The sequence below is a fragment of the Stenella coeruleoalba genome (assembly GCF_951394435.1).
Source record: "Stenella coeruleoalba genome assembly, chromosome: 20".
In the NCBI taxonomy this organism is placed as follows: domain Eukaryota; kingdom Metazoa; phylum Chordata; class Mammalia; order Artiodactyla; family Delphinidae; genus Stenella; species Stenella coeruleoalba.
Window position 1 is genome coordinate 49,589,762 of NC_137166.1, and position 17,065 is coordinate 49,606,826.

The following is a 17,065-nucleotide window of genomic DNA, read 5'->3' on the forward strand; positions in this document are numbered from 1 at the left end:
GATGAAAAAGTAGGAATAAGATTTGAACACAGGACTTGATGGCTTTAAGAAAAAAAAAAAAAAAGTCTGGAAAACCACCAGCCTCTAAAACTTCAAGGGGGTGTCACCTGCCCATGGAGGGATGAGGCAGGTGTAGGCGTTGGAACGTCAGGCCTGTCTCAGACAGCCCCAAGTAATTATATTAAAAATAAGTTTATTGATATCTTGTCACCACTGGGGAGGACAGAGGGGGTTGAGCTCTGGAGGTCAGAGACTGCAACGGGAGGCAGAAGGCTCAACCTACACCAGTGAGAACTCCATCCGCCCCTAGGGTACAGACTGCAATAGCCTCTGCATCCATTTTCTGACTTGTCTTGAAACTCCCACCCGCTCCAAAGTCTGGGTAGGGGAAGTGGGTCAGTTGTCTTCAAGTCAAGGCCAGGAGTTCTGTTAGGGGAGGGGGATGTGCAGGTTCCCTCCGCAACCCACGAAGGGCAATAATAAATAACGTAAAATCCATGGCTTAAAAGTCAGGGTTAAGGAAAGCAGCCAGGCAGACAGCGCTGTACTGATAAGGGCTGGGGGGCCCATCAAGGAGGCCCCCCAGAATCAGGCACTAACTAGTACAGGGAGTGGGGTGCTCGTGCCCCGCAGCAGGGAGCCCGGGTGCAGCTGGGATGGGGAAAGTGCATTGCCCTCCTCCACTGGGCTAAGCTGGGGGGAGGAGGTGCAGGCAGAAGGTGCGCAGACAAGCTTGACCCCACGGCAGATGTCACGGAGATTTCCACCGCCCCCGCCTCTTCCGTGTAGGGAAACTTTTCCTCCTTTTGTGTGGTGGGGAGTCATGGGGAGGGAGTGGGGCGGGCGGCGGCCGGGGGGCCCCCTCCTCGCTCCTAGGGGCAATGATCACCCCCCTGGCTGCCACCACAGCCCCGTCCACGACTGCAGCCACCACGGACACAGGCTCTGGGGTGACCTCCACCTTGGGGGAGGGGGGGGACAAGACAGGCCTGGGCGGTGGAGGTGGGGGCGGGGGCGGGGGCAGTGGGTCAGCGGGGGTTCCAGGCAGAAGGGGCAGCAGGGCGCTGAGGGCCTCGCTCAGTTGGGCTAGTCCCTGGCGAAGGGTGCCGGCCAGCTCCCGGATGGCGTTGGCAGTCTCCTGCTGGGCCCGCAGGAAGTCCAGGGAGGGGTCTGGGGCCGAGGGTGGAGGCAGTGGAGGGGAGGGGGAGCTGGAAGGCGAGGGTGCCACTTGGACCTGCTGCGGTGGCTCGGGGGGTGGTGGCAGCGGAGGGGCTGGGGGGGGTGGAGACAAGGCCAGGCGGGGCAGCTGGATGGTCTGCAGGGCCGGAGGGGGCGGGGACTCACGCTCCTTGGGTGCCGGGCAGCCCCCTTCCTGAGGATTGCAGGAGGGTCTGGCCCAAGGCTCCGGGCTGCTCGAACCCCCCTTGCTGTGGGCTGGTGTATCTGTGGAGAGAGAGATGTAGGTAAGATGTGGGGGACCCCTAACGCTGTCATGATTTCCCTTTCCCACCTCCCACCCACCCTGGACCCAAAGGCATCCTTTTCAAACCTAAGTCAGGTCATGCCTTGGAGCAGAAGCCCCATGACCCAGGGGAGAGAGACAAAATATTTAACAATAATCTGGTGGCCGATACCAGCCTTCATGGAACAGGGTCCTGGAGGTCCCCTGCCGAGCCAAGCAGCTCTTATCTCATTCAGTGTAAATGCCAACATGCTAGAAGTCTCTGAACCATCCACACCCGCCCCCCCGCCCCCCCTCAGGCAGCACTGCTGGATCCTGGGGAGGCCCCACGGGAGGAGGGCCTGGAGAAGAGGTTGGGTGGCTGGAGTAGGAGAAGGGGGAACTTCTGGAGGCGGGGAGTAGGGGGCTCTCTCCAGTCAGGAGGGCAGGATTTCAGTCTCAACTCTGGTCTGTGTCAGTTTAACCCCAAGCCTGCGGGGCTTCCTCCGCCCCCTCTCACCTGGGATCTCATTCGTGCTCACGGACTTGAAGAGTCCGCGAGCAGAGGCGCCCAGGTTTCCGGGCCCAGCCTGAAGCTCTCCCTCTGGCTGTGTACTCGGCATATCCCCTCCAGTAATCCCGTCCTATAATGCCTCCAACCCCCTTGCCTGGAGCTGAGCTCCTGGCCCTCCCCCAACCTGCTCCTCCCTCAGACACCCCATCTCAGATGCTGGCAGCTCCATCCTTCTAGCTGCTCGGGACAAAAACGCACTCTTCTCTCCCAAGACACCACTCGTGTACAAATACCGTTGGCTCTGCCTTCAAACTAACCCAACATCTGTCCTCCTCCACGGCCCCAACCCTGGTCCAACCACCACCATCTCCCAACCTGGACTATTCACTGGGCTCCCAGCCCACACCCCCGCCCCTTAGAGTCTGTTCTCCACCAGCAGCCTCAGGGGTCCAACTAAAATACACCACAGTTATGCGCTACAGGAAAGTAGCTACTCACAAAGGACCACATGTCATATGATCCATTTACATGCAATGTCCAAAATAGGCAAATCTTACAGAGACAGAAAGTAGATTAGTGGTTGCCTAGGGCTGGGCAGAGATGGGGGAACGAGGCGGGGGGTTGATGGCTAAGAGGTACAGGGTTTCTTTCCGGAGTGATGAAAATGTTCTAAAATTGATTGTAGTGATGGTTGTGCAGCTCTATGAATATACTAAATGCCACTGAATTGTATGCTCTAAATGGGTAGGTTGTATGGTATGAGAATTCTACCTTAATAAAGATGTTAAAAAAATACAAGTGAGATGCCTTTCTCTGCTCAAAAGCCTCCTGTGGCTACTATCTCACCCACAGTAAAAGCAAAGTTTTCAAGGTCCCCACGATGTGCCTCCATTGCCTCCCTAACCTCGTCTCCCACTCCTTCTCTCACTCTCTTTCGTTCACTTGACTGCAGTCAAACTGGCCTCCCTGCAGGGGCTCATACACTTTTTTTTTTAAACTTTGGCCACGCCGGGCGGCATGTGGGATCTTAGTTCCCCGATCAGGGATCAAACCCGAGCACCCTGCGTTGGAAGCACAGTCTTAACCACTGGACCACCAGGGAAGTCCTGGGTCCTCATACACTTTAGGCCCGCTCCTGCCTCAGGGCCTTTGCACTTTCTGTTCCTTCAGCCTGGAAAGATCTTTCCCCAGACACCTGCTTGGCTCCCTCCCTCACCTCCTCCAGCGTCTGCTCAAACATGGCCTCCTTGGAGAGACCTTCCTTGACCCTCCGTCTGAAGCAGCTCTGTCCTTTTCTCTCTCCTAGCCCTACCTGATTTCTTTTATAGCACTTATCTCCACCTGGCATGGGATCGCTCTGTGTTTGTGGTCTGTCTCCTCCTCCTTATGTCAGCTCCATCAGGCAGGGCTTTGTTTTTGTTCACTGCTGTTTACCCAGCGCCTAGAACAATGTCCAGCACAAAATTTTGTCTTTAATGAGAAAAGAACTGTGGCTTCCTGGGAGTCAGTACTGATTGGGCACGTCCTGGCAACAACCCTCCCGCAGCTCCGCAGCACCCACAGGGGACAGTCCAGGCCTCTCTCTAGGGCTACAAGGCCTCAGCTTTTGCCCCTTTCTATTCTTCTTCCTTGCCTCAGTGCACATCTTGTTCCGTCTTCCAGGACCACTATCCCCCCACACCCCCAGGCTCGAAGGCTGGGGCTCCAGACTCTTTGGGCCGGCCGGCCTGGGCAAGTAAGAGAGGCTGGCAGAGAGACAATAACCAGAGCTAACGGTGGTTGGACACTTTCCTGGCCGACCCTGGGCGCAGTGGCTAAGTTCTCCTATGTTATTTCACCCAGTCCTCCGAGCCAGTCTTTGGGGTACGTGCTATCAGTATTAGCCCATTTTACAGATGAGGTGACTTGAGGCCCAAAGAGGTGTCACAGAGCTGGTGAATGGGAGAAGAGGACTTTGAACCAGGCAGGTTCTGGAGCCTATGCTTTTAACCATTCCTTGGACTGGGGCTGTGGGCTTGACGGTGGGGTGGTGAGTCTTCTTCATAAAGGGCATGAGAATTCCAGCCACCTGGAAAAATATATGACTTTTCTAGTCTACCGAGTAAAAAGAACAGAAAAGGGGCCCAGCCTTCATGCCCACAGGGCTCACAGGCGTCATGTAAGGACCACCGTGAGAGTTAAAATCATAGTTATTCGCAACCTTTGGGCCTCAGTTTCCCCACCTGTAAATGGATGTGTGTGAACATAGGACCAAGTAACCCTGTAAAGGAATATCTCCCCGAGGGCCCTTACAGGCATTAAGTGAATTACCATGGGCCAGGGCATAGGCCAGTACCTGGCATATAATAAGGTCTCAATGTGGTTGTTACTGTTCTTTCATTCAAATATTAGGTCACAAGATAAATGGTTCTTATCTCTCCTTCCAGTGTCAACAAAGATGCCTCAGGCTGCCCCAGGCCCTGTTCTTGTCCTTCAATCAGAGCAGTTCCTCTTTTAAGAGTTTTACACAGTGGGTAATCTCTGTGTGAGATTCTAATCAAGGACACTTTAAGCACATACCTGCCTCAGGGTCTTTGCACCTGCTGTTTCCTCCAGCTGCAGTACTCTTCCCCCAGATATCTATTTGGCTCAGTCTCTCTATTCAGGTCCTCTGCTCAAATTTCCCCTCTCTACAGAGGCCCCCTTTCCATCACTCACTATCCTCTTAACATGCTTTGTTTTACTTCTTTTAGTTCTTATCACCTCTTTGTATAATCTGCTTTGGGGGATTACTTGTTTGTCGTCTGTCTCCCGTAACTAGAATGTCAGCTCCATAAGGGATGGAAAATTCTTTCTTCAGAGTATTCCCAGCACCTACCACGGTGTCTGCCTCAGAATACGCGCTCAATAAATATCTGTTGAATGAATGAATAAGGGGTTGTACAGCTTTTGAAGTAATAAGTTTGCCATCTCCACGCTGGTTCAATGGGGCCATTTCACAGGTAGAAACACTGAGGTTTGATTCGTATTGAGTACAAGGGTCCCGAGTGATTGTGTCTTTCTCTGGCTTAAGACACTTTCATGCCTCCCAAATGCCCTCAAGATAAAATCCAAAGTCCTGACCTTTATTTTAAACCACATGTGATCCAATTCTGGCACACCCATTAACTCGTAGTCAATATTAACTGTTTATATATATGTAAACTACTTACATATTTACATATATATGTATGCATATATATGGTATATATCAGGCCATCTAGCCAGTGGTTAAGTGCATGCACGGTGAGTTGGACACAACCTATATTCAAGTTCCAACCCTTCTACTTACTTACTTGCTGTGTGACCTTGGGTGGGTGAATGAACCTCTCAGAAATTCCAGGATCCTGAGCTGCCTTGTTGGATCATGTGCCCCCGCTTTCTCTAAACCCTTGTATGGCTCCCCATAGTACTTAGAATAAAATTGAACTCCTTATCTCAGCCTAAAGGTCCTGCAAGGTTTGGCTTTTGCTGACCTTTCTGATCTCATCTCAAAACATGTCCTTTCTTTAATCTTTCCACTCTCCCTTCCTCCCCTCCCCTAACTGGGCAGCATCTCTCAGTTTCCTAAACTGGCCAAGCTTTCTTGTCTCCAAGCCACTGTACATGCTGTTCTCCAGGAACACTTTCCCGTCTCTTCTTCATCCTCACTCTTTGCATCTCGGCTCTGATGGCTCCTTCTCCAGGAAGCCCTCCTTGAATTCCCAGTGTGGATCAGATGTCCCCTAGGGACTCTCATAGCCCAGCCCTGCCTGCTTTGAGTCATCACTGTCTATACATGGGTCTGTCTCCCCCAGTGGACTGTGAGCCCCAGAAGGACAGGCCTGAGGATGTCTCAGTCACATCTCTGTCCCCAACACTGTCCAGCTCGGGGCAGTTGACTGGGGAATAGCTGTGGAAGAAATAATCATCCAGAGTTAGGGCTGAGTGGGGAGTTTTGTACTCCACTCTCCCCACCTCCTCTACTCAGGGCATGACCTTGGGAAAATTTCCAAACCTCCCTGAGTCTTTGATTTATAAAATGGTGAAACAGTTCGTGCTTCACAGCACTGGTAATTATATCAATAGCTAGCAAGGAAGTAATGTACCAAGCAAATTACACATATTAACTCATTTAATCTTCCCAGCAACCTCTGAGGCGGGGACCATTTTTTATCCCCATTTTACGGATGTAGAAACTGATGTGCAATAACTTATCCCAAATGACACAGTTGAGTGGCAAAGTTGTAACTGGAGCCCAGACTATCTGCCTTCAGAGTCACTCCCCCTACGCTACAGTTTAATGAAATCATGGGTGAGCTGATGATCCCATGTGTGGACTCTGGAGCCAAGCCTCCTAGGTCTGGGTTCCATTCCCGACTCCGACCATTACCACACTTTTCTGAGCCTCAATCTCCACAGGTGTAAAATGGGGATTATAACAGTACCCCCCTTCCCACAGCTATAGGGAGGATCTGATGAACCATATAAAGGGCTTGGAACAGCGCCAGGCACAAAGTAAAATTTCTGTTTGCTTTTGCTGAGGTGATGCTGAAGGAACTCACCTGCCCGTCGGTCCTCCTTGCGGTCCTCAGACAACACACAGCGTTGGGCGCAGGAGCTTGGGGCCGGTGGCTGTGAAGAGGCGGCCGCGGAGGGCTGCTCTGCCCCTGCACCAGCTCCTGGCCCCGCCACACCCGGCCCCAGGATGGCAAAAATGGTCTCCTCCTCGGCGGAGAAGGCGTCCTCGGCGGCAGGCCCGGTGCCCTGTGTGGAGTGCGGCACGCGAGCTAGCTTCTCCTTGGTGCGGCGCTTGAAGTCGTTCCAGCGCTTCTGCACCTCCTGGCCAGTGCGCTTCCAGCTGGTGATGCCGTTGATCTTGGCGGCAATGCCGTCCCACACACGCCGCCGCTCGGCCACGCTCACCCGACGGCTCTGAGCGCCGTAGAGCTGCGGGTAGTGGGCGCGCACCTCACGGATCAGGATCTGGTTCTCTTCGAACGAGAAGCGCGGCTTGCGCAGCCGGGTGGTCTCTTCCGCTTCGCCCGCCGCCGCCGAGGCCATGGCGCCCCCCGACGCCGCCGTCCGGCCGCCTGGCGCATGGGGGGCGCCGGCGCTGCGGGCACAGGGCGCACGGCGCTGGCAGGGGTTCAGCGGCCCCGCGCCGTCCGCCCCACCCCGGCCGCCCCGATACCGTCTCCTATGTCCCCGGGGATAGGGGTGGGGGAGAAGGGCGGACGGAGGCGACGGGCAGCGGGGGTCCGTCAGAGTGCCTAATAATAGATGACACCGGCTGAGCGCTCATCTTGTGCCTGGCGCGGCGCAAAGTGCCAGGCCATGGAGTTGATGTTAATTGGGTATGGGTATGGAGGAGTGGAGGGAAATGAGGAAAAGCGGAAGGAAGAGGGGGTGTCTGCGGGAGTTAGAGGAGAATTGGGGGCATAGGAGGATGGGAAATGGAAGGAGAATGGGGGTATCTCGGGGGTCAAAGAAGCACGAGGGTGATGGGGATAAGGAGATGCTGAAGAGGAGATGCAGCAGGAAGGGGGGGATCTGGAGCAGAGGAGCGCTCTGGGGGTTCCAGGGCAATGGGACGTCTGTAAGACCAATAAGAGAAGTGGTCCTTAGAGGAGCAGTCCAGAAATAATCGTGAACTGGGGGCTCCTAGGACAGTGGAGAAACTGGGAGAATAAAATATTAGGCATTAGGGTCTGCGGGGATTGTGGGGGCTTTGGGGATTGCCACGAATCAAGGGGATCCCTGAGGGTTATGAGGGTCCGGGATTAGGAGGGGCCAACTGGGGCTACGGGAGACTCTGGGAAGAGTGAGGGTCGCGGAGGGTGGGGACCGAGTTGGGCCGCGGGTCACTCACCGGCGCCGCCGCAGCCCCCGCCTGCCCGTCTGTCAAGACTCGGGCTTCTGCGGCCTCTTCCCTCCCCCTGCCGGCTTTCTCCCTCCCCTTCTGGGCCCCGCCCCCGGCCGCCCCGCGAGCCAAGGCGCAGGCGCACCTAGCGCCAGACGGTCCCCCAACGCCCGAACCTCTTGGGTTTCACTCCTCCCGCCAGAGCGCAAGCGCAGAATTGCCCTCCACCGGCCTCCGTAAGCGGGCCGCAGTTGCGCAGGCGCAAGGTTAGCGCAGCGCTCTTTCCCCTAGCTCTCTGATGCCACAAGAACGCACGCTCAAAACCCTCGCACGCATGCGCGCCTTTCTCTCCCCGCTAGCTTTGGTACTCGGACTCCGTCTCTGCGCAGGCGTAGCAATCCTTGGAGGATGAGGGAGAGACCTTGGAGAGTGATGGGACCGAATGGTTTCCTAGCCTTTCGGACCGTCTTCCAGCCCACCCAGCCCTCTAACTATGCCTGTGTCTCTTAGAGGACAGGGAGGGAGACGGTGCTGGAGGGAAGCGGTTCGTTTCCATGACAACTGCGTGGGTGGGGTGGGGAGCGTAACAAAACTGGCTTTGCAGCCCCTTATACCCGCCCCTGCGCGGGACTGCTCGGGATCTGCTAACTACTACCCGTAGGGGCGGGGCACCCTGGGGATATTCGGCTCCAGGCGGGTGCAGTAACCATAGCAACTCATCTACCTTCCAACCCTGCCTGGTGGGACCCGTGTCCACACACCTCACTGCTGGCACGCAGGGAGGGAGATAAGAGGGAGAGCTTCTTGGCTGGTAAGGGGTGATCCTAGCACAGGCATGACTTTAAGCAAATGCATGGAGGCAGGAATGAACCTAGAACACGGGTTCTAGCTGGAAGGTAGGATGATGGAGTTAAGTCTACACTGAGAAATTTGTAGCTTAGCATCCTGCTGGAGTTCTCAAGGTCATTCCACAAACAGTGCTTCATTCATCATTCAAACAAATATTTATTGAGCACCTATTCAATTCTAGCTGCGGTGAATATAGAAGACAAAAATCTGTACGCTCATGGAGCTCACTTTGTAGTTGGGAGAGTGAAACATTTAGCAAAATTAATAAGATATATAAGCGAAAAGGTGATAAGTACCATGAAATAAATGGAAGTAGGCAAAAGGGTTGGGGAGTATGGGGTGTGTGTGTGTGTGTGTGTAATTTTATTATTATTTTTTAAAGTAAATTTATTCATTTTTGGCTGCGTTGGGTCTTCGTTGCTGCATGTGGGCTTTCTCTAGTTGTGGTGAGCAGGGGCTACTCTTTATTGAGGTGCACGGGTTTCTCACTGCAGTGGCTTCTCTTGTTGCGGAGCGTGGGCTCTAGGTGCACGGGCTCTAGGTACGCAGGCTCAGTAGTTGTGGCACACGGGCTTAGTTGCTCCGCAGCATGTGGGATCTTCCTGGGACCAGGGCTCAAACCCATGTCCCCTGCGTTGGCAGGCGGATTCTTCACTGCTGCGCCACCAGGGAAGTCCCTGACTCTGGTGTTAACCGTAGCAGAAACTGAGTTTAGGGAGCGAGAGTGGAATCTGGGGCCCAGTGAGGAGGTGACTACAGGGGCTCAGGTGAGAGGTCGTGGTGGTGGCTTCAACTAGGGTGGTAGCTGCTGAGGTGAGGTGAAGTGGAATTGGGTAGAGGAAGTGAGAGAAAGAGGAGTTGAAGATGACTCCAGTGACTTTGGCCTGAGTAACGGAAGAATGGAGCTGCCAGAAGCAAAGACGGGCAAAGGGCTGTAAGAGGATCAGGAGTGCAGGTTTGCCCAAGTACAAAGGTGAGGTAGGCAGTTGGATATTTGAGTCTGGGCTTCAGGGGAGAGGTTTCAGTTTTTTATTTTTTTATTTTTTATTTTTTTGTGGCACGTGGGCCTCTCACTGTTGTGGCCTCTCCCGCTGCAGAGCATAGGCTCCGGACGCGCAGGCTCAGCGGCCATGGCTCACGGGCCCAGCTGCTCCGCGGCATGTGGGATCTTCCCGGACTGGGACACGAACTCGTGTCCCCCTGCATTACCTGGCAGACTCTCAACCACTGCGCCACCAGGGAAGCCCGAGGTTCCAGTCTTAAGATATGAATTTAGTAATTATCCGTGAATAATGACATTTAAGACTGGGAGAGATTGGCAGGGGAGCAAGTTTAGATAGAAAAGAAGTGGATTTCCCTGGTGGTGCAGTGGTTAAGAATCCGCCTGCCAATACAGAGGACACGGGTTCGAGCCCTGGTCCGGGAAGATCCCACATGCTGCGGAGCAACTAAGCCCATGCGCCACAACTACTGAGCCTGCGCTCTAGAGCCCACGAGCCACAACTGCTGAAGCCCACGCGCCTAGAGCCTGTGCTCCGCAGCAAGAGAAGCCACCACAGTGAGAAGCCCGCGCACCGCAACGAGGAGTAGCCCCCTCTCGCCGCGACTAGAGAAAGCCCCCGTGCAGCAACGAAGACCCAAAGCAGCAAAAAGCAGTATTGTAACAAATTCAATAAAGACTTTAACCATTGTCCACATTAAAAAAAAAAAAAAAAGTCCCATGGCCTTGAGGCTAGACACTCCGATGTAGAGGGCTGGGATCCTCCAAGGAGACTGAGGAGGCACAGTCAGAGAGTGAAAGGAGAACCAGCGCTGTCTGCTGTGCTGGAGGCCAGGTGAGAAGTGCAAATCCAGGAGGAGGGAAGGGTTCATGATGCCAAACGCTGCCTAGAAGTCAAGTCCAATGAGGACTGAGAACTGATCACTGGGGCTAGTGATAAGGAATTCATCAGTAATCCTGGAAGGGGCAATTTTGGTGGTGTGGTGGGGGCAGTAGCTTGATTGGGTGGGTTCAGGAGAGCCTTTAGGGATTGCCAGTGTAGATGATCCTTTCTAGCACAGAAATGGGGTGGTATCTCTCCACGGGATCTCCAGAGGTTTATTTCAGATGGGAGATGTCACAGTATGTTTGTGTGTCCAAAGGGATGATCCAGAAGGGGGGAGATTGGTGCTGCGGAGGAGAGAGGGGAGAATTGCTGGAGCCATGTCCTGAGTGGGCACGGTGGGTGGGACTCAAGGCACAAGAAGGGGGTGCTCTAAGGGGCATGGGCTGTTCAGCCACAGTAAACGGGGAGGGCATGGGGCAGGCAGGTGGTGATGTAGTGTCAGGAGCATGTGGATGTTGTCTCCTGGTTCCTTCTGTTGTCTCAGTAGAGTCGGAAGCAAGGTCAGGGTGAGAAGGAGGTGCTGAGGATAGGGGAGAGAGAGGAGAAAGCATGAAACAGTGAATGAATGGCCAGGGAATTGTAGACAAATAGAGCCAATCACTTGAGGTAATTGGATATAAAAGAGTGATGAGTCCCGCTGATGGTGTGTTTTTCTCTGTTCATATTTTTCTGAGTGGGAGCAGGTGCAGAGTGGGTGGCAAGCTGACTTCCACCAGGGCTGGGTTTAGATGATCTCCCACCATGTGCTCCATGAAGGGTCAGGGTCCAGGAAGCAGAGGCAGCCCATGCCGGGCCTTATGGGCAAGTTAAGGAGCTTGAATGAGTGAGGATGGGCAGGGTGTGATGTGTGCTTTAGAAAGAACCCCCGAAAAAAAAAAAAAAAAAAAAAAAGAAAGAACCCCCGCTGTTGTGTGGAGGGTGGATGGGAGGGGGAAAGACTGTGAGCCAGAGTCAAGGGAGAAGTCAGGGGTGGACCAAGGGCAGGGTGGGAGAGACTGGACCAGGGCAGGGATGGTGGGAAGGGTGCAAATGAATTGGAAGACATTTGAGAGGCAGGATGTACAGAGTGCAGTGACAGAGTGGACAGAGTGCAGTCAGGTTGGGGAGGGAAAGGGAGGTGACACCCAGTTCTCCAGCTTAGGTCCCGGTTGGGGAGATGGGGTCAGTTAGGACATGGTGAGTGTAAGGTTCTCAATGGGTGTTATGGGTTGAACTGTGTCCCCAAGTCCCCCAAAATAATGTTGAAGTCCTAACCCCTACTACTTCAGAATGTGACCTTCTTTGGAAATAGGGTCATTGCAGATGTAATTACTTAAGATGAGGTCATACTGGAGTAGGGTAGGTCCTTCAGCTGACATGACTGGTGTCCTTATAAGAAGAGGAGAGAGACACACAGAGGGAAGACGACAGCTCTGTGAAGACAGAGGCAGAGATGGGAGTGATGATGCCACAAGCCAAGGACCACCTGGGGCCACCAGAAGCTGGAAGACGCAAGGATCCTCCCCTAGAGCCTTTGGAGAGAGTGTGGCGCTGCCAACAGCTTGATTTCGGATTTCTAGCCTCCAGAACAGTGAGAGAATGCATTTCTGGTGTTTAAGCCGCCCAGTTTATGGTCCTTTGTTATGGTGGCCCTTGGAAATGAATACACTGGGCATCCAGGGGAGGCATCCGCGATGCTGTGACTCCATGGGAGTCTGGGCTGAGGCGGGAGTTGGGTCTAAATCTGGCCTGGAGCTCTGCAGGAGCCTGCAAGTAGGGAGCCATCGGCAGGGGTGTGTGGAGCTCTGCAGGTGCTGGAGGAGATCGAGGTCAGGGTACATTATTACTGCAGCTCCTTTAGTGTCCTCCGCTCTTGTCAGAGCTATGCTGCCACTTAATTAGCTGCTAAATAAATGAAAATTCACTAAAAAATTAATTCCTTCAAAAACAAAAACAAACAAAAAAATAAAATTAAATTTTAAAAAAACCAAAAACAAACAAAAAAACAAAACTTGATCACTAATTCTCTGTCTTCTCCTCAGAGCCCCAGATCAGGTGTCCGGCAGCCTCCTGGACGCTTTCACCTTGGATGTCCCCAGGGACTTCATATCCTCTACCCCAGACTGACCTCAGCATCTCCCCCCTCACTTCTCCAGTGTAAGATGCACCCCGTCCCCCCGTCGTAATTCTCCCTCCCACTCCAGTCCTGAGTATACCACCCCTTGTTGCTTTCCATAACCGCTGCACACGCTTTACCAGAGTCCGTCCCTTTATTGAACTATTAAGCTCTCCTCCGTCATCACATGTGAGAGGCCATCAGCTTCCTGCCCGATGCAGCCCCCCACTTTCTCCAGGGCTCAACCTGCCGCATGCGCACACCACAGCTCTGGGCTTAGGGCGTCCCTTTGGGCTATTGTCTGGGGGGCCTTGGGGATCTCTGTTAAGGGCAGAGCTGCGTTTCTGGAAAAGGACCTGTGAGCGGAGGTCCTTAATGGGAGTCTCTGTTTTTTTCTCTGTGACTACTGTATGTGAGAGTGGAGCCCTCTCACTCTTACAGATTTCAGAGTCTGAAAATGCACAATGAAGGTCAAATTCTCACCAACGGCCGCAAGATTCTGAACTCTCTGCCTGCCCTTTCGCCTCTCTGATCTTCTCTTCGCCTCTCTGATCTTATCTCTTACTCAGCCGGTCTCCTGCTTATTCTGCAAACACACCAGATTCCATCCCACCTTAGGGCCTTTGAACTCACTGCCATCTCTGCCTGGAATGCCCTCCTGGTTTCCTCAATTTATTTGGACTCTGCTCAAGCGTCACCTCCACAGAAAGACCTCCCCTGACCACACCCCCACGTAAAACAGCCTCTCCTTCACTCTCCATCCCTTTACTCTGACTCCTTTTCCTTCACAGCACTTAGCACCCACCTGACATATTACATATTTATCGCTTGATGGTCACGGCACCCCCATCCCCACTAGAATGTCAGCTCCCCGAGGGCAGGAGTCTTGTCTGCTTTGCTCATCGCTGTACCTGCCAATACCCAGAACAGTGCCTGGCACAAAGTAGGAGCTCAGTAAATATGTGTGGAACAATGGAATAAAAGAAGCCCTGATTTTATATGCAACATTTTGTGCATATGTGCGTTTCCCCGAGGTGGGGGCCATACTTTTTGTCACCTCTCTAATGGAGTCTGGGAGCTTAAAGTTTAAGGACAACCATAAAGTCGGTCCTGGAAGACCTGGGCTCTAGCAGGCTGGGAGGGGACCCTGGACAGAGCCCTGGGAAGGACAGGGAAAGAGAATCTGGGGTCAAGGTGGAGGCTGGGACTTGGGGACCAGTCCATAGGTGACCTGTGTCAGAGGATGTAAGGGGGTCACATGCGTGGGTGGGACCCAGGTCTCCTTCCGGCTCTGCCTCCTGCTTCCCACGTTTTGGGCCAAATTCGGATCTCCCCACTCTCCCTCCCCCAGCCTCGCAGGAAATAGACATAGCGATTTCAAAGCCAACCAGAAACACTTTTTATTTACTAGAGCTCAACACCCGCGCCGGGCCCTAAGCCAAAAACCGAACAACTTAAAATCTGACTGGGGCTTCTCTTTTGCCCCTAAAATAAAATCTAGGCGGTTGCCATTCCCATCCGGGTATCCACACCTCTTTCCTGTGGGAGCTTCGTTGACTTAACTGTTGGAGGATGAAAAAACGGGAAGAAAAAAAAAGGAACTTTACAAACTATGGTGACTTGGGGGCAGTTGGGAGATGGCGGAGAGACGCTCTCTCGCTGGGGAAAGGACCCATCGGTGATTTGCCGTGTCCGGCACCAGTGCCGTGAAACGGAGTGAACGATGGGAAGAACAACCAGGGGGAGTTCAAGGGTATCGGCTCACTCCAAGGCTCTCCAGCCCCAGATAAGCCTGCGAAGACGTGGTGCCCCTCAGGCGTGCCCCGTCCTTCCCCCAGCTCCTGATGGATAGGCTGCTGAGGGCAGGGAAGGACCCATCTGGCGCTGTCCACGATGAAACGGTGGGTCTGCTGGTGGCTGGAGCAGACGGAGAAGGCTGGTTCAAGTCAGCATCCCATCTTGAAGTTCTTGGGCTGGAAGGTCCAAGCCAGCCTGTTCACAGCTCTCCAGATTCTGAGGGTTGCTCTGAGAGAGCACAGTGGGCTCCTGTAGGTCCAAGAGTCCAAGAATTCTGCAAGGAATGGAACCCTGAGGGCTGAGAAGTCAAAGGGGCAGAGCTAGTATCCCAGAAGAACTAAAGATCCATGCACTGTGACCCAGAAGGAGCCACAGGGTTGTGTGGTCCAAGGGGCAGGGGTCCTGCTGCACCGAGAATCCACAGAATTGCCAGGACAGAACCCCAGTGGCTGAGAGTTCCAAAGGGCAGGGCTGGCCTGGCTCCCCATAGCCTCCATTGTTTCAGGATTCAGCAGGGATGGAGTTCTGGGGGTCAGACATTCCAGAGGGCTGGGGGAGTCGGGGAAGTAGGGGAGTCCAGGGACTTGGGAAGATTGAACCAGGAGGGCTGGGGGGTGCAGGGGGTGGGCACTTGATGGCCCTCAGCGCTTGACCTTGCGGCCGGCCGAATTGCGCCCACTGCGGCGGTAGAGAGACTGCTGGCCTCCGTTTAGCGGGCAGTACTTGAGTGTGTGGGCCTGGTCCCCCGTGGCCCCGCACAGGGGACACACATAGTGCCGCAGGATGGGACACACCACCACGCCCTCTGGTGTCTTCAGCTGGTGTGAGGAGTACACGTGGCGAGATTCCCCATTGTGTTTGCAGAAGTTGCACAGGGTGACCAGGCCCCCCCTGGCCCCCTGCCCTCCCTGCCCCTGATCCTGCCCCAGCTGGGGCCCAGGTCCCGGCTCCCCGGTCGCTTGGGCCTCCGGCCCTTGCCCCCGACTCTGGATCAGTGCCAGCACCACCTGGCTCAGGTTGAAGTAGTCCTTCCACATGTCGAAGGGTGGCTGCTGCATGGCGTCCAGGTGGAGGTGGTGGGCAGCTGGAGACAGGTGGGCTGGGGGCCCGGGGACAGGAGCAGCAGATGCTTTTCTGGAGCAGAGAGGAATTGCACCCCCTTTTATACTCCCCAAAGACCCTTCTAAGCAAAGGTGGAGCTTAGGATTTAAAGGGCCCAACCCCTTACCCTTGATCCCTTCTGACTTTAATTCCCCATGGAGATCTGGAAGGGGGTCATTTCCCTTGTTGCTGGTCCTTGCTTGGCCTGCAAGGTGCTCTGTGACCTCTGGAAAGACCCTTCTCCCTGGGGCTCAGTTTCCCTATCCATTCATTAAACTCCATATCTGAAAATTCCCCTAACCCCCATCTTCCCTTACTCCAAGGCTGGGAGTCTGCTGCCTCCGTATACTCCAGAGCCATTCCTAATCATAACAACAGCCCCTTACTGTGAGCCAGACGTTGTGCTGCACAGTTACCTTCGTGTCTGATCTAATTTTCACAACAACTCCATGTGGGTAACACAGTTATGATCCCATTTTAGAGACAAGTCACTAAAGCTCAGAGAGGAAAACTCAGTGGCCCGGAGTCATATAACACGCAAGTGGCAGAGCTGAGGCTCTAACCCAGGGCCATATGACTCCAAAGCAAATACCTTCCTACCTCTTTTGGATTAAAACCTCATTTTTCATCACATCTGGAACTAAGAGCCACTTATTCACCAAGTATCCATTGAGTGCACACTACGGTATTCAATGTTTTATAAAAATGATCTCTTTGAACCCCATAATCACTCAAGGAGGTGGGCACCATCACTTTCATCTTATAAAGAAGGATGTTATGCTCAGAGAGGTTAAGGAAAGCACTCAAGGCCACACAGCAGGGAAATGGCAGAATTGGGATTTGCACCCGGGTCTGGCCCCAGAGACACTGGGGATTGATCTGAGAAGCAGCAGAGGACCTCGGCATGGCACAGAATCCCTTGGAATGCCCACCCTTCCCCCTTGGCCTGGTACATTGTCCCAGATCCTTCCTGACCTTCTGGACCCAGTAAAAGCCTTGCCTCCTGCCCATGCCAACTCCAGGATTTCTTCCTCCACCTGTGGTCCCCAGTTGGTCCCCTTGACCACTCAACATAATCATTGAGGCCCCTTGCATTGGTTTCTGGAAACTCAGCAGTGACCACAGCTATCTTGTACCTGTTTCATGGACAACCAGTCCAGTAGGGAAACAGCCAGCAAATGAGAAAACAATAGATCATAAAGAGCCGATTACATAGGCTGGCTTGGGAGAGGCGGCCTGGAAGCTGAGACCACACAGGACAATCTTCCAGGAAAAGGAACACAAGCTGTGGAAGCCTGAAGCCTGGGGACAGCTAGGGGGCAGGGGTAGCCAGAACGGAGTGAGGGTCCCAAGATGAGGCCAGCCCCGTGTGCAGGGGGTGTATGCCATCAGACTGTGACCTCCCTCAGGAGATGTTTTGGAAATGATGGGGGTGTCTTGGGTTTGCCACAGTGATTGGAGGTGTGATGACGTGTGATGAGATGTAACGGACAGGGACCAGGGATGCCAGATGTCTCAACCA

General features: G+C 53.9%; 2 protein-coding genes across 2 annotated transcripts; both read right to left on the reverse strand.

The window, feature by feature from the left end:
- Positions 1–175: 175 nt before the first annotated feature.
- On the reverse strand, positions 176–7,840 carry MYPOP (Myb related transcription factor, partner of profilin). Its single transcript, XM_079906536.1, has 3 exons — positions 7,825–7,840; positions 6,518–7,225; positions 176–1,443 (listed from the first exon to the last, which is right to left on the reverse strand). The coding sequence occupies exons 2-3, from the start codon at positions 7,014–7,016 to the stop codon at positions 752–754; spliced, it is 1,191 nt and encodes a 396-aa protein (XP_079762662.1). The 5' UTR covers positions 7,017–7,225; positions 7,825–7,840; the 3' UTR covers positions 176–751.
- Positions 7,841–15,083: 7,243 nt separating this feature from the next.
- NANOS2 (nanos C2HC-type zinc finger 2) lies at positions 15,084–15,500 on the reverse strand (the record flags this gene model as incomplete). The annotated part of the gene is made up of 1 exon (XM_079907550.1): positions 15,084–15,500. The coding sequence occupies one exon, from the start codon at positions 15,498–15,500 to the stop codon at positions 15,084–15,086; it is 417 nt and encodes a 138-aa protein (XP_079763676.1).
- Between the last annotated feature and the right edge of the window lie 1,565 nt (positions 15,501–17,065).

Bases quoted from the DNA above. Each gene is read 5' to 3' on its own strand.
- MYPOP (XM_079906536.1), bottom strand. From the start codon at position 7,016: ATGGCCTCGGCGGCGGCGGGCGAAGCGGAAGAGACCACCCGGCTGCGC. The intron at 1,444-6,517 runs GTGAGTTCCTTC...CTCTCTCCACAG, and splicing joins CAAGGAGGACCGACGGGCAG to ATACACCAGCCCACAGCAAG.